At 54.7% G+C, this 15,899-nt stretch overlaps 2 protein-coding genes across 2 annotated transcripts; both read right to left on the bottom strand.

The window, feature by feature from the left end:
• Positions 1-428: 428 nt before the first annotated feature.
• FOXS1 (forkhead box S1) lies at positions 429-1,762 on the bottom strand. The gene has a single exon (XM_007446865.1). It carries the CDS (start codon positions 1,683-1,685, stop codon positions 693-695), a length of 993 nt encoding a protein of 330 aa, XP_007446927.1. The 5' UTR covers positions 1,686-1,762; the 3' UTR covers positions 429-692.
• A 2,722-nt stretch (positions 1,763-4,484) lies between these two features.
• LOC103089569 (interferon regulatory factor 4-like) lies at positions 4,485-13,348 on the bottom strand. The gene is made up of 8 exons (XM_007446898.1): positions 13,175-13,348; positions 8,161-8,350; positions 7,754-7,854; positions 6,877-6,964; positions 6,692-6,757; positions 5,557-5,928; positions 4,822-4,940; positions 4,485-4,595 (listed from the first exon to the last, which is right to left on the bottom strand). The coding sequence occupies exons 1-8, from the start codon at positions 13,346-13,348 to the stop codon at positions 4,485-4,487; spliced, it is 1,221 nt and encodes a 406-aa protein (XP_007446960.1).
• Between the last annotated feature and the right edge of the window lie 2,551 nt (positions 13,349-15,899).

The following is a 15,899-nucleotide window of genomic DNA, read 5'->3' as shown; positions in this document are numbered from 1 at the left end:
TTCTTTGAGCCTCAGTTTCCACCACTGTTAAATGGAGATAACATTCCGTACCACCCAGGATTCCGTGAAAGGATATATACGAGTCCAGGACAGGATAACTGCCACAAATGGTCACAGTTATTGTGGCTGCTCATAATGAGAGGTGCTGAGTTACAGAGTTTGGGGCTGGAGAATCAGCCCCTTGGTCCAGCGCAGCCACACTCCTGCCTGGTGTCTCTCCCGGTTGCATCCCTCCTCTCTCCCACTCCCTGCTCCCCCTTCCTCGGCCTTCCTGGGAAACTCCCTGAGAAAGTCCCCAGCAGGAGAAAGCCTCATGTGAGACATTTCTATCTGGGGTCCCCCATCCCTGCCATACCACCCCACAACCATACGCCCCCCCACGGAGCCAGGTGTCCTGGCCCTCAGTCCCCAACCATCCAGCAAACTGACCCTCAACATCACACTGGCTTTATTGGCCCTGAGAGCCATAGAGTAAATCCCAAGGGAGCCCTGCTTCCCCTCACCCCCAAGTCTGTCCAGAGACCCTGGGCGCTGGCTGAGTGTTCACCACTCCAATCTTGGCTTCCTGTCCCGGCTGTTGTGGGCTTGCCAGGCCTGCGTCCTTTGAGAGCTCCCCAGGTCCTAGAGTCAGGCTCAACCTGGAGGGCGTAGCTGGCAGAGTCTCTGCAGGGACTGCCTGAGGCCGGCTGGCTTCACTCAAAGAAGAACATTCCTGGCGTCCGGTATAGGCAGGAGGTCAGCCCCAGTGGGTAGCCGGAGCTTCCCTGGACAGGGAAGCTGCCTGCAACCCAGGGTTCCTTGGGGTCAGCTGGCAGGGGCAGCGGGGCCCGGAGAGAGGCTGGAGGGGTGGGTGGTGCAGGGGAGGAGGCTGCTGAGGCCAAGAGGTGCTCAAGGCCAGGATCAGTCCCCATGCAGAAATTCAGCGCCTGCAGCCGGCACTGGTAGCTTCCCCCGATGGTGGCCTCAGAGGTCAAGATGGGGGCAGGGGCCTTGCTAAACCCCTCAGCCTCAGAGAAGCTGGCAGGAAAGCCAAATGCGGGGCTCGGGGAAGATGAGGTGGCCACGGGGAGCTCCCCTGGACCTGCAGGCTTGGGCGTGGGCATCTCCTTGGGCTCCGAGGGTGGCCAAGGCCTGGCATTGGTGGTGGCCGGGCACACACTGGCTGGCAAGGCCCCCACCAGACCCCCAAAGCTTAGGCCCTTGGGCTCTGGCGGCTCCAGTGGGAATGGGCATTGCATGCCAGTCGCAGCGTCAGGGGCTCCTAGGTCCTGGCTGGTGGCTCGGAGGGGTCTGCGGCGCACCTTGGCAGGGCCCTTGGCTCCCTCGGCGCCTGCCCGTCGGGTGAAGCGCCGGCGTCGGCGCAGGAAGCTGCCGTGCTCGAACATGTCATGGCAGTCGGGGTCCAGCGTCCAGTAGCTGCCCTTGCCCGGTTTGCGATCATCACGGGGCACCTTGACAAAGCACTCGTTGAGGGACAGGTTGTGGCGGATGCTGTTCTGCCAGCCGGGCCGGTTGTGGCGGTAGAAGGCGAAGCGGCCCATAATGTAGCGGTAGATGCCACTGAGCGTGGCCCGCTGCCCCGGTGAGCTCTGGATGGCCATGGCAATCAGGGCGATGTAGCTGTAGGGAGGCTTGGTCGGCTCGGCCGCAGGGGCCAGGGTCCCGGGGGGGGGCTGCTGCTGCATGCTGACCGGGCTGGCCAGGCTGGCGGCTGCCGGAACCACGGGGGCCAGGCACGGTGTCCAGGGCTGGTGTCCGGCACAGCCTGCCCAGGCTGGTTAAAAGGCCCACTGGCCCAGCCTCCCAGCCTGGAAAGGCAAAAAGGGGTGGGCCCGCCAGGCTGCCCTCCCTTCTTCCCTCGCCCCCCTCCCACAAGGCCCAAGAGGGGCGGGCAGGAGAGGCCAGGATTGGGAAGCCGTGAGCAGCTGCCAGGGGTGAGGAGACAGGAGGGAAGGGACTGAGACCCTTAGCCCACATGTGCTGGCTGGTGGTGGCTGAGGAGGGACAGGATGTGAAACTGAGCGAGACAGGGACGAAACAAAGAGAGATAGAGGCCGAGATGGAAAGAGAGAGTGAAAAGAGACAGAGAGACAGAGACAAAGAGAGGTAAGGGCATAATAAGAGGGAGACAGGAACATACAGAGGATATAGAGGCAGAGACTTAAAGAGAGACAAAGAGCAGAAAGAGACAGAAAAAAGGGAGACACAGAGAGCCAGCCCCACGCACGTGCACACGTGCACACAGAGTACAGAAAAAGAATCACTGAATGAGAGAAAGAAAGGAATCCACAAAGATAGAGAAGAAGAGCGCACACACACACACACACACACATTAATGAGAGAGGAGAGAGGTAGCATCTGTGTCTGAGCTGGAGAACAGGGAGTTCCTGTGAGAAAAGCCTCAGGGGCCTCTCGAGTCCCCACCTCTGGTTCCCCCTTTCTTTTCTCTTCCTCCTCCCAGGCCTGGGGTCTACTCTCTTCTCCCCACAGTGCAGAGCACTCGAGGTCACACTATTCCCTGCCCATCTAGCTCTGGGGTCTACGAGGGGTGGGGCACCTAGGGTGGGGACGAGGGCCGGCCCAACCCCGTTTGCTGAGCCCTGGCGCCCTCTAGTGACTAGTGTGGGGAGGACAGACATCTGGACAGAGCCATCCACCCTCCCAAGAGGCTCTCAACCAAGACCCTGGCTGAGCCTCCATTTCCCATCTCTAAAACGGAGCTGAAGACTCTGCAGCTGTCCGGGCTGTGGTGGAGAGGCAACGGGCTCCCTTACACTGAATCCAGCGCCCTTTGAGAGCCTGGCACAGAGTAGGGGTTTGGGCATGATGAAGACTGTTACCCTGAGCTGAGGCTCCCCAATAGCTGCAGCCTTGGGCCGAGGGTACAGCGAAGTCCAGAACAGTCAAGCCTTCTGAAGGATGCGGCAACCTCCTCCACACTCTCCCACCCACAAGTAACCAAGTCATCAGGCCCCTACTGTGTGCCACTCTCCATGCCAGGCCAGCTCCCCTCCCCTCTCGACATTTACTTCTCAGACCTACTCTGCTCCAGAGACCCTGATAGCTTCTTTTGAGTAGATGAGGAATGTGAGGTTCAGAGTAGTTAAGTGACTTGCCTGAGGTGGCACAGCTAGTCAGTGACAAAGCTGTGATTTCAACCCAGAATTCTGTAACTCCTAACACTACTCCTTCCGTGAGGGGCAGGGGTAGAGGACTGTCACTGGGCCCCCACTGGAAAACTGGCTGTGACCCTCAAGGGAATAGGGAACCATGCTTTGCTCTATCCCAAGTGTCCAGAATCTGCCTGGAACAGAGTAGGTGCTCAATAAACATTCGTTGAATGAATTTTAAAACCAGTGATTCGACTGATTCTGTCCTTTATTGAATCATACAGGTTTCCCCCCATAAAAGTGGCTTATTAATGTATCACTAAAAGATATATTATGTTGCCATCTGTAAGAGAATTCCTATAAATAACGTCAGAAATCAGAAAAGGTAAAAGGTCTGATATCTGGGGTAGAAAACAGTGACTTTACTGACAAGGCAGGGTCACTGCCTTCATGGTGGAGAGGGTGCCCTCACAATTCTCAAGGACTCCCTGCAACTTACAGTTTGCAAAGATTGGTGGGGCTTGGGCAGGGGCTGGACTCCTGGCTCCCACTTTGGCTTCTGTCCTAGGCCTGCCTCAGTTTCTCCAAAGACAGTATCTACTGGTGGGGGTTCAGTGGTTAGCATTTAAAGCCCCAGGTTCAGGCTAAGTCCTCTGTTTTGGGACCCCCTCCCCTCACAATCCTCACCCACCCCAAAAGAAGAGAGACTTGTGGCAGGTGAAAGGAGGGTCTGGAAACTCACAGCCCCTCAGAGGTGGGGCAATTCTGTTACTGGTTGGGCTTCAGTCTAAACTATGTGGAGGATCTTATTATTGGTAAACTCAGCTCCCCCCTTTTTTTTTGGCTGCACCTGGGGGCTTGCGGGATCTTAGTTCCCCCACGAGGGATCCCTCGAACCTGGACCCCAGCAGCGGAAGCACAGAGTCCCAACCACTGGACCACCAGGGAACTCCCAGTAAACTCAGCTTTAAGCAAACCTTATAATGGATCAATTGCAGGTAAAGGCTGCTTTAGGTAAACCGCTATGGGCATGTCCGGCTATTCACAAAAAGATGAATTCTTGTTTCTGACCTAATTGCTATTTCTGGAACCTCAGGCCGAGTTTGGTTCCCAAGCCTGACGCCCCAGGCCCAGCTGCCGGGCTGTCCGCTTACGTGCCTCCTTCCTGGGTTGCCGGGGCTCCATCTCACTGGCTGAGAGGTTGAAAGCCGTGACTGGCTTCCGCTGTCTCAACCTACCTGGGCGATGAGTGAGGCGAGACGTAAAGTCCCCTGGCTCAGCTGGGGCAGGGCTGGGGTGGGAACTGCACCCTGTGGGGACTACTTTAGAGGGGGGGGGAGGGGGAAACAACCGCTCAGGGCTGACTCAGCTGTGTCAGCAGGTGAGCGACGCTGTCGGGGATGCGGGGCTGGGAACGCGCCACCGAGGCACCTGGCCGTGGAGCTTCGAGTGTAGGAGGAGCTCCCGCGCGAAGACTGGCTCCACCTGCGGGGTGGGGGTGGGGCAATGAGCCAACCTTCCCCTTTACCCACACCCTTTGTTGGGGTGGGGGGGCGGGAGTGACAGCTCCTCTCCACATGCATTTTACACGCAAGGTCTTCCAGATCAGAGGGTCGTAAGGCAGGTCCGGGGCGGAGCTGGGACTGGATGGAGCAGTGAGAGGCAGTTGGGGGAGGCTGGAGGGTGTGGTTCTCCATGGGAGGTGACTCACATGGGCCATAATGAGACGCTCCTCAGGCTGGTCCGGGGGCCCCGGGTACTCTTCGCCAAAGCACAGCCGGATCTGGTACTCGGGCTCCCGGTGACCATCATGCAGGTGGGCTCTCAGTTCTACGGGCACCGAGACTGTGGGGTCTGGGTCAAGATGGGGCGTCCCACCTGGTGCCCACCTTGTGCTCACATACTATCCACACGTCCCGTAAGCCCACATCCCCATTGTGTGCCCATGCCCTATGCCCACTTCCACGTCCCCACACCTGCCTCATGTCCCACATCTGCTCCCACTTCTAGGTTTCATGCCCCGTGCCTCGTGCCCTATGCTCACTATCATGCCTTTATGCCCACCCCATGCCCACTGCCACTCACCTATGCCTATCTTGTGCCCAGTGCCCCCGATGCCCACCCTATGCTTAACGCCCTATGACAACACGTGCCCAAGCCCTATGCTTATGTCCCACACCCAGTTCCCCAGCCTGCCTCGTGCCTACACCTCCCATACGCCTATGTCTAATCTGTGCCCAGCCCTCCCGATGCCCATATTCGTTCCCACTCTCGGTGCTTCTGCGTCATGTCCTTAGTTTCCATGCCCACTCCAGCCCAGCATCGTCAAGTCCATCGCCCCGCACCCACATCTCGTGTGCCCACTCTCTGTCCGCGTTCCTTTGCCGACCCCAGTGCCCGGCCACTCCGCCCCGCGCCGCCAGCGGCCCCGCTGTCGCGCTCTTACCCGCGAGGAAGCGGCGCGTGTCGAGGAGCTGGCAGGTGAGCTCTCGCTCCAGTTTGTTGGGCCGCGCGCGGTGCGGAGCGAGCGGGCCGCGCCAGTACACACGGCCCCGGCACAGGCGCTTGGCGAAGACGCCCTCGGGCGCCACCCAGAGCAGCACTCCGCGCTCCAGGTGGGACAGCAGGCGCCGCAGGACGCGGGCGCCGGGTGGCGGCTCCGGGAAACGAACCTGCGCGACGCGCGGCGGCGGCCCCAGCAGGAGCTCGGCGGCAGCGGCGGCTGCGCGCGGACTCAGGCTGCAGCCCTCGGCCGCGCGCGCTGTGGCTTCGCGCACCAGCTCCGCGCCATAGAAGAGTCGCACGTGCAGCCAAAAATCTGCGGGAAAGGGAGGGGACGCGCGCCCGGCATTGGCGGCGCCGGCTCCCCCTCCCCTCACAACAGGGCAGGGAACCCAGAGGACACCCGGCCGCCACCTCGGGAATTTTTGACACTCCCTCCCGATAAGTAATAATAGTAATTCTAGTAGTAGCGGTGGTAGTAAATAATAGCAGCTTCCAGTATAAACAAACTGGTAGTTGAGCTTCAAAAGCATAGGGTCTGGGGCCATCAGTACAATGGGGGCATGACACTGACGCTCTCCCAGCCCGAATTTCTGGGATTCTAGGAGTTTCTTCCCGGCAAATATTTTTAATGCCGGTAGAAATAATAATAATAATAATAGCAACAACGACAACAAAACAGCAGCCTCCCATATGAAGAGCTAGCAGTATGCTCAGTGGTTAGGGCTGTGGGCTCTACAGCGAGGCCCTTGGGTTCTAATCTCTCACTGCCCCTGAGGAGCTGTGATCTGATAGTAACTTTCCCAGGGTGACTAACTGTGTGACCTTGGGCAGGGTTCTTAACCTCTGTGTCTGGTTTCTGCAACCGTAAAATGGGGAGAATGGCAGTATCTATCTCACAGGGCTGTGGGGAGACTTAGGATGCCTGGTATAAGCTAAGCCCTCAACAAATGTTAGCTGCTGTTATCTGGAGTCTGGGCTGGGTGCTTTGGGTGGGAGACAGAGGCTATTTGGCACCAACCCTAGATCCTCCCCAGTTCTGCACAGTGGTCAGGGGAGAGGGCCTTCGGATTCCTTACCGGGGTTGCTGAAGTCCTCAGAAGGTGAGGGGCCCCAGGGGTGAGCAGGATCCTGAGCCTGGTACCCTGGAGAAGGAGGGGAAGCAGTAAGGCATCGCCTCACCCTGGGTCCCTCGACCCCTAGATCAAGGTCCTGGAAGAGGCCGGGGAGGAGGCAGGGGTGGGTGAGGAGACCCAGTCCTTACTGTGGCCAGCCAAAGGGCCTGGGGGCAGGGAGGCCAGCCTCGGGGGCTGCTCCTTGTCTTTATCCTCTGTGACTAATCTGGAGCCAACCTGAGCATCGGGAGAAAGCGTCGTGAGGGTGGAAGAGGAGACCTGTGGGCCACAGGAGCTCCCAGACAGTCTAAACTGGGGCAGGGGGAGGTCTGGACAGACTGAAAGCCAGCCGGGCTTGATAGGGACTTTGAAGTTTACCCCGTAGAGTTAAAGAGAGAGTTGATGGGGTTTTTGGAGGTGAAGCTCATTGTGATGGGGAGAGAAAAGTGCTAGCAGTGAATGAGGAGATGGGGTGATAGAGTAATGGAATGGGGGCACTTGGGACAGTGGAATGAACCAGGCTAATGGGGAGATGGGAACAGAGGAATGAACTGCAGATGAAGGGGGAGAGGTGATTGGGTGGAGTAAGAGTGATACAGACAGTGATGGAGATAGAGATGATAGGGGTGATGGCAACAATGAGAGCTAGAGGTGATGCAGGTGAAGGGAATACAGTGATGGAACTGGATCTGATGGGATGAGTGGGGACAGAGTGATTGATCCCATGATGACAGGGAAGAGGGGCTGAAATGGGAGAAAATAGGGCTGGCGCAGACAGAGTGATGGAGGTGAAGATGGTGGAGACGATGGGACAGAAATGATGGAGTCGAGGAGAATAGAATGAAGGAGATGAAAATGATGGCAGAGATGGAGTAGCGGCAGGAAGTAGAGCTGATGGATGGGAACAGAGATGGGCAGGAGCTGATGGAGAGGATGAGATGAATGCGCTGGAGATTATACAGGGGGTGGTATGAGTGCGAGGTGACTGGGCTAGCAAGGTTGTAGGGGCTGGAAGGACTCGCTGACCTGCTCTTCTGTCTTGCAGGCCGGCTCTGTCACTTCTCCAGGGTGCACCTGCTGGCTATGAAGAATGCCCTCCTCTTTACAGGGGGCACAAGCCCTGGTAACTGGATGAAGGAAGAAACAGTCTGTGGTTTCCTGGGCCCCAAGGGGAACCCCCCAACCTTGTCTGAGGTGAGCCCAGACCAGAGTAACCCAGCTCACTGCATGATCTCAGGCAAGGCCCACCTCTCTCTGGGCTCAGTTTCCTCCTTTTCGAATGGGGAGATAAACTGTAAGGTCCTTCTAGGTTTACCAGCCCATGAGTTTAAGCTCAATAAGCCCACCATTTCCCATTTTACAGATGGGCAATGTGAGGTCCTTATTGCCCAGAGAGCCATCCTCAGCTGCTGCCTCCAGAGACAGGATGGTACCTGGGCTGTGGGCACCGTCAGACAGGAGCCGGTAGACCTTGTAGGGGTTGGAGATGTCCAGCTGGTTGAGCGAGCGCACCTCACAGAAGTCAGCGCTCTTGTTGAGGGCACAGCGGAGCCGTGTCTTCCAGGTGGAGGGGTCCTCCTTGTCAACGCCCTCTAGGTGCTTGCCCTTGTATATGGCCCAGGCCTGGGGGTGAGCTGGGGCATTGGCGGAGGAATAGCATGGGAGATGGGGATGGTGCCATGGAAAGGGATGAGGGCTGCCTTGCCTCCCACCCTTCTCTCTCTCTCCCTCTGTCCCTCGGCCCCTCCCTCCTTCCTTCTCTTCCTCCCTCCCTCCATCCAACACATATTCCTTGAGCTCCTGCTATGTGCCAGGCCCAAGTTAAGGACTAAATGGGGGAACAACAAGACATACATGATCCCTGTTCTCAAGGAACTCAAGTCTAATGGGAGGAGGCAGCCACAAACAGCTGAAAGGAAATAAGTACATTCCAAATTATGGATTGTGATAAATAAAAAAAATAATACGATGGGATATGATTAAAAAACCAAAAGTAAGAGGTAAGACTATAAACTTAATAGGAAATAATGTAGGAGAAAATCTTCTAGGGGCAGAGAATGCTTCTTAACCAAAATTTTAAAGGCATGAACCATAAGGCAAAAAAATTGCAATGTCTGAAATCAGCAAGGGGCTAAGATCTAGAACATACAGGAACTTCTGCAAATCAATAAGAAACAGAAAGCATCCCCTAAAGAAAAATTCTTGTCAAAGGACAAGAGTGGGTGGTTTACAGAAGAGGAAACCAGAAGCCCATGAGCATAGGAGAAGGTACTGAAACTCATTAGTGCCAGAGAAATGCAAATAAAAGTATGCGATATCACCTGTAAGCTTACAAAATTTAGCCAGTTGGATAAGCCAGTAGTTGATTGGGATGTGGACACTGTTGGTGGGCATGGAATGGGAGCAGAGTTTCTGGAGGGCAATCAGGCATGCCTAGTCCAATTAAGTATAAGCATACCCTGTGAGCAGAAATTCCAATTCCAAAGGAATTCTCACATAGGCTCACGAGGGGACCAGAGCAAGCAGATCCACTGCAGCGTTATTTGTGGTCTGGAAAGCAAACTTGTGTCCATCCCTGGGAAAGTAGGTGGGGGAGTGCGTGTAATAGATGCCCACTATAGAGTCTATGCAGCATCTAGAAACAAATTAGATGGAGAGAGAACAAGAACAGATCTTCAGAGCATGACCTTGAGTGAAATAAAAGTAAGACACAGGTTGAGATCTATGACACAATTATGATGTATATAAGGTAAGAATACACACAAAACAGCAATGCCCACTTTGCAAGAAAACATGCAAACCAAAGATACTCATTAAACACATTAGAATGACTGTTGTGGTAGAGGGACTAAATAAATAAATACATAATATGAGGGGCTGCTTTAGAGAGGGTGATCAGAAAAGGCCTCTCGGAGGAAGTGGCATTTGGGCTGAAGCCTGATTGAAAAGAAGGATGGAGTCGGACAAAGATCAGGGGGAAGGCTGTACTAGGTAGAAGGAACAGCAAGCGCAGAGGTCCTGGGGTAGGAGAGATTCAAGGAAGGCCAGTGAGGCTGGAGCACAGTAGTCAAAGGGGAGGACAGTAGGAGATGTCTTGTTCGCATTGCTCACTTTCAGGGATGGGGGGCGGGGGATTTAACTGATAAATCACATTCAGTCATTGCTCTTGGAGACCCCAGGCTTAGTGGGACACCAGACTGAAAAGCCACAGTTCCTTTGTTGGTGTCTCTTGCCAGTGGTGAGACCTTTAAGGCTCGATTTTGTTGTCTGTAAACTGTGCCAATAGTACCTAACCTCACCTGGTTGTGGCAAGTGTAAGATGAGCGGTCTATGTAATGTGCTTAGCACAGCACCTGGCACACAGTGCTTATTTATTGCAGTACTTACTCATTATGTTAAGGATGCTCTAACTCAAAGGTAACCTGGGCTCAAGGCACAGGGTGTTATCACCATGATGAGAGAGGAATCTTTGGGGACACTGCTGTGCCCCTAAGCATTTAAAGTGGTGCCTGGCACACAGGAGATGCTCAATAAATATTTGTTGAATGAATCAAATTGGGCCTCGAAGGATAAATAGGAAGTTGCCAGGTGGAGTGATGTTCCCGGCAGGGGGAAGAGCTTGAGCAAAGGCATGGAAGCGCATGATGCACGCAGGGGACAGTGGGCAGCCTGGTGTGACTGGAGCTGATGTGCGTGTCTGAGGGTATGTGTACTGTTGATTCTTGTTATTCATGGTAGTTGTGTTCTATAAAATTTACACAACCACTGAGTTAGCAAACACCGAACCATCACTCCTAAGGAAAATACAAGGCTAGGTTCCTGCGCGCCTCTGGTCACCGCATTTTCATCAACTGGTCAATACATAACCTTGTTCTTTGAGTGTTTCTGCTGAAGGACACCTTACTTAATATAAACTGTTCATTCATTAACAGTGAACTCATGGCCAACAACACTGTAACTCACGTCTGAAAGAAGCTTACAGACGTCACAGCCGTCCTGTGCTCAGGAATACTGACAGCGCTTCAACACTGTGTAAGCTTGGGGGTCATTTTAAACAGTGAAATCACCAACAGAAAGCACAAAAATAATATTAAAAACGTGGACTAGATATTGTCTGCGAAAGGACACCTGTTTACAGTAGAAGAGGTGAAACAAGAGTTGTCACCTTGCTCAGCCTCAGCTGGGAACATGCATGTTGGTGACAATTTTTTTTTGCCATCCTGTGCATGTCTGTGAATGGCTGCAAAAGTGCCTTGAATATCAATTTTGAGATTACATATAATTTTAGCGAGTAAGAGAATTTGTAAATATGGAATCTGTGAATAATGAGGATCAACTGTATGTGGTGGGGGGAAGGGGAAGAGGAATTAAGAAGACAGGTTGAAGCTGGATCATGAATGTCCTCGAAGGCCAAGCTTTATCCCGTGGACTTTGAGGCACCAGGGGGGCCTGAAGCCAGGGAGTCACATGTGTGTGTCAGTGGTGGGTTGAGGGGTGGGTTAAAGCAGTGCCAAAGAGGGACAGGGAGGGCCAGTCCCCAGAATCTCCCACTTCTGAATGGCACATAGCCTTAAGGGGCAGGCCAGGTAACCACCTGTTCAACACTTACTGAACCAGTCCTCTGTGGGCCAGGCACTGTGCTCAAGGTCACCACCCACGGGCAGCTGGAGGAGTCAGACTCATACAAGGCACTTATAATTCATAGGGAAAGCTGTTCAATGGAGGAAGAAAAAGGAATCAGGGACGACTTGGGAGAAGCACTGAGAGCTTCATAAATGCATTAAGCAAATGCATGCATCAGGGGAGGCTTGTCTTTAGTAAGAGATGTTTAAGCTGAGCATGATGGGAGTTGGCCAGTGAAGGTGAGGAAGAAAGGGAGCTCCAGGCAGGGGGAACAGAATGTACAAAGTTCTCACGGTGAGAGAGACAGGAAGCATTTGGAGACTGAAAGAACTGTCTGGCTGGGTCTAAAGTTGGGGAAGGAGTGGAGAGAGACGGACAGAGGCCAGGGAGGAGCAGCTCATGCAGGGCTTTGAGGTCTTGGTAAGGAGTTGGGACTTTATCGCAAGAGCAATGGGGAGCCATGGAAGGACTCTGAGTAGGGGAGTGCCAAGGCAAGATTTACATTTAGAAATATCCCTCTGGAGGACTGAGGGGAGAGCTGAGGGATGGGAAAGCAGGGCATTCAGTTATCCTGGTGAGAGATGGTGGGAATGGGTCCACGTAGACTGACGAAAGAGCAGTTCTGCAGTAAGAGCCGAAGGCCCTGGAAATGGATTAGAATGAGACTGCAGGAGAGGGGAGCGGCCAGGGTTCAGGTGCCCAGCTCTGGGGTCTAGGTGGCGATGGGTGCCATCTTCCACTTTGGGAAATACAGACGTTTGTAGGAGGGAGCTGATGAGGGTGCTATTAAGGAGGTGCTGAGTCTGAGAGGTCTGGGCTGTCAGACCAGCAGGCTTGGGGCTTGGCTGGGAGGCTGGGAAACGTTGGGCTCCACACTGAGGCTGTGGAAGGGGAGAGTGGGACGTGAGGAGGGAGGTCCAGGAGAGAGTGCTGAGAGCCCCAAAAGAGGAGGGGATGGGATGGAGGCTGAGAAGCAGGGTCCAGGAAGGTAGCAGGAAAACAGGTCAGGGTTGGAGTGGGGAGGGGACACAGATCCTGGAAACCAAGTGAGACTGTTTCAAGGAGAAGGAAGGGTCCACTAGACACAAACCCACCCAGGGGTCCAAGAAGATGATAGTGATGGCATCCTTGGATTTGGCAATTAGAGACGTTAGCAGGAGGGAGAGGAACCACACTGTGGGGGCGGGGAGGAGCCGGCGGAGGGGGGGCATGAGTGAGGGCGTTGATGTCCAGAAGACCCTTTCTAGGTGCTTCACCCTGTGAAAGGAGAGGGGAGGCCAGAGAAGCAGGAGCTGGAGACGTGGTGTTTGGGATGGTGGCGGTGGCCTGGGATGCGGTTGGTTGCTTATTGCTCACGGGAGAGATTCCAGTTTCAATCTTGGTGGGAAAGAGCCAGTTTGGAGGAAGTTAATGGTGTCCAAGGAAAGGGAGGGCATCCCTGGAGGAGGTCCCTGAGAAGGGCTGGTGTTGGAAAGCACAGAACATGTCCCAAAGCTGCTGGGGTTAACAGTTTAGGGGTGGGAAGTGGAGGGAATTTCCATCGGGGGTGGTGGCATCTAATTTGCTCAGGGGGAGGGAGGAGAGATCCCCTGAGGCGTGGGGATGGTGCAGGTTATGCAGCCCTTGTCTGATTCTCTTTTAAGAGGGTGTGGGAGGGTCTCCCATGTATAGAGAACACTACCCTCAACCTAGAGACAGCTGAGGTTGAGGGGTTAACCTGTGGCCCGAGGTGACAGCATGTCGGGTCGGTTCCGGACTCTGCGACCGTTTGCGCGCAGAGCCCTCCCGGGCCGGGCCGGCGACCCCCGGCCCGCGCATCCTTACCCTGAAGAGCGCCGCGTCCTGCTGCGCCTGGTAGCCCTGCTTGGCTGCGTGCTTCCAGGGGATGCGGAAGAGGGTCTTGCCCGCGTCCTCCCAGCGCAGCCCAGCGTAGCGCCCGCTCTCGATCTGCGCCACCAGCCAGTCGCGGAGGCGCAGGGGACCCCCGGCCCCCGCCATGAGTCGCCTGCTGTCGGGGACCCTCCCTTCGTCCCTCCGCCATTGGTCGCCGGCCATCGGGGACACAGTGCTCCGGGGACCAGGTCTGGGGAGCGCGGCGGCCGGACCCCAGGGCGACAGGGGATCGCGGGGGCCACCTGGACGGCGAGCGGAGGCGGCGAAAGCCAAAGGTTGGGCGGGAGGTTTCACTTTCCTTTCTGCTCCCCAGAGGCCCTGTCGCCCCTCCCCGTGTCGCCTGGTCTGGAGGGCGTCGGTCCTCACGTAGGGGGCAGCTAGAGGCACCACCAAGAACCACTGAAGGGTACGGGGTGGGGTTCTGCTCATCCCTGGAGGGGGGGCCCCGGAAGGGCGCTCAGAGGCGTCCCTTGCACCGTCCCTGCACCTGTTTTCTGCTCTTCCCAGCCTACCGGAAACTTAGTCTCTTTCCAGAACCTGGACTGTAGAGGTGGGAAAAGCATAGTGCTTCTCAGACTAACTCCCAGTAGAATTGGGAGGCAGAGACTGGGTTAAAATGCATACTCCTAGCCGCCATCCCAGACCTGGAGAATCAGATTTTCTGGGCAAGAAGTCCAGGAACGTGCATTTTAAACAAGTCCCCCCATGGGATTCTGATCCAGGTGGTCCATGTGTCACCCTTGGAGAAATATTTCCTTAAATATTGGGAGTCCCTTTGTGATTGCTCACCATGGTGCTGGGCCTGGCTGAAGCCTTTCCTGCAGTGTCTCAGTTGGTTCTCACAACAGCATGTGAGATGAATGTAATTACCTACTTTGTTAAGAGGACTGAGGTCACAGAGCTAGTGCCTGGGGGAGCCAGAATCTGAACCCAGGACTCTCTGCCTCCAGAGCCCAGGGGCCTGAACAGTGCCTCACACTGCCTCCCAACAGCTGCACCTGGAGTTTATGGATTCTGGGTGGGGTCCGTGACCCGCCCAAAGTGTATGCAATTTTTTCATCTCTACGCATTTTTCTAGGGTTTGTATCTTTCATTAAATTGTCAAAGGGGGGTTGTGATATGAAAGAGGTCAAGTAGCTCAGACTGCTCCACCCTGGCTGTGTACCTGGGGAAACTGAGGCTCTGAGAGGGAGAAACCACCCCTCACTGCAGGAAGCACCGAGCTGGATGGCCAGCCAGTGTTGACCAGAGGCTGGGAGCACTGTCCCTCATGTGTACCTGTCAGGGGCCTTGCTTCATGCTCCCCACCTTCTGTCCTCATATGGCAGCAGCCACCCAGTTCTGACACTTCCACAGTCATAGCCAGGATTCAAACTCAGAGCTGTAGGACTCTGATGGGGCACACAAAATTTCATATGATTTAAATACAAGAGTATGGAACTTCCCTGGTGGTGCAATGGTTAAGGATCCACCTGCCAATGCAGGGGACACGGGTTCGATCCCTGGTCCAGGAAGATCCCACATGTCACGGAGCAACTAAGCCCACATGCCACAACTACTGAGCCCACATACCACAACTACTGAAGCCTGTGCGCTTAGAGCCTGTGCTCCGCAACAAGAGAAGCCACTGCAATGAGAAACCCACGCACCACAACGAAGAGTAACCTCCGCTCGCCACAACTAGAGAAACCCTGAGTGCAGCAGCGAAGATCGAACGCAACCAAAAATAAAAGTAAAAAGTAAAAAGTAAAATAAAAAAATAAATACAAGAGTAACAATTACATCTAAGCAGGAGTATTGGTTGTGTCAGGCAATCTCTTCATTTTTTTCTGGGGGGGGGGCGGGCAGAGTCATAGTAATGACAAGGATGGGGTCCACAGCCAGGCTGCCTGGATTCAAACCCCAGCCCCACCACTTGCTAGCTGACCAGCCACTTCACAGGGCTGCTTGGGGATTCAATGAGATGCAGGTCAAGTGTTTGGCACATTGCCTGGCCCATAGTGAGCGCTCAATAAATGAGTGGCATTATTGCTGTTATTGAGCCAGAGTGTGATAAAAGCAGCAATGGAAGGGGGCGGGGAGCATCATGAAGGACCTGGAACATCAGACCAAGGGGTTTTGTTTGTCCTAGAGATGACAGGAATGGAGTTTTTTTTTTTTTTGGCTGAGTTGGGTCTTTGTTGCCGCACATGGGCTTTCTCTAGTTGCTGCGAGCGGGGGCTACTCTTCGTTAAGGTGTGCGGGCTTCTCACTGAGGTGGATTCTCTTGTTGCAGAGCACGGGCTCTACGCATGCACGGGGGCTTCAGTAGTTTTGGCGTGCGGCTTAGCTGCTCCGCGGCATGTGGAATCTTCCCAGACCAGGGATCAAACCCGTGTCCACTGGCAGGCGGATTCTTAACCACTGTGCCACCAGGGAAGTCCCCCATTTTTGTTGTTTTTGTTTTTATCTCCGTAAGTCTTTTCATCTTGTAAAACGGAAACTCTACACACATTAAACAGTAGCCTCCCTGCTTCCTACTCACCCCACCCCCAGCCCCTGGCAGAGGTGAGTGAGTGGTCCATAGTCACACTGCTTGCACAGCTAGGGTAGAATCCAGCCTTCTGCCTGTGTTGCAGCACATGCTTCCTCCTAATTTTTTTTTTTTTTTTTTTTC

The sequence above is a fragment of the Lipotes vexillifer genome, unplaced genomic scaffold, assembly GCF_000442215.2.
Source record: "Lipotes vexillifer unplaced genomic scaffold, Lipotes_vexillifer_v1.1 scaffold75, whole genome shotgun sequence".
Classification (NCBI taxonomy): Eukaryota; Metazoa; Chordata; class Mammalia; order Artiodactyla; family Lipotidae; genus Lipotes; species Lipotes vexillifer.
Note: the sequence above shows the minus strand (reverse complement) of the source record. Positions and strands in the feature narration are given on the sequence as shown.

Excerpts from the sequence above, each read along its gene's own strand:
- LOC103089569 (XM_007446898.1), bottom strand. The coding sequence starts at position 13,348 with ATGGCGGGGGCCGGGGGTCCCCTGCGCCTCCGCGACTGGCTGGTGGCG. Across the intron at positions 4,941-5,556 it reads CACGCGCCGCTTCCTCGCGG|AACTGAGAGCCCACCTGCAT; the intron begins GTAAGAGCGCGA and ends CGGTGCCCGTAG. Across the intron at positions 4,596-4,821 it reads AGCGTCTCATTATGGCCCAT|GTGGAGCCAGTCTTCGCGCG; the intron begins GTGAGTCACCTC and ends CCCACCCCGCAG.
- FOXS1 (XM_007446865.1), bottom strand. The coding sequence starts at position 1,685 with ATGCAGCAGCAGCCCCCCCCCGGGACCCTGGCCCCTGCGGCCGAGCCG.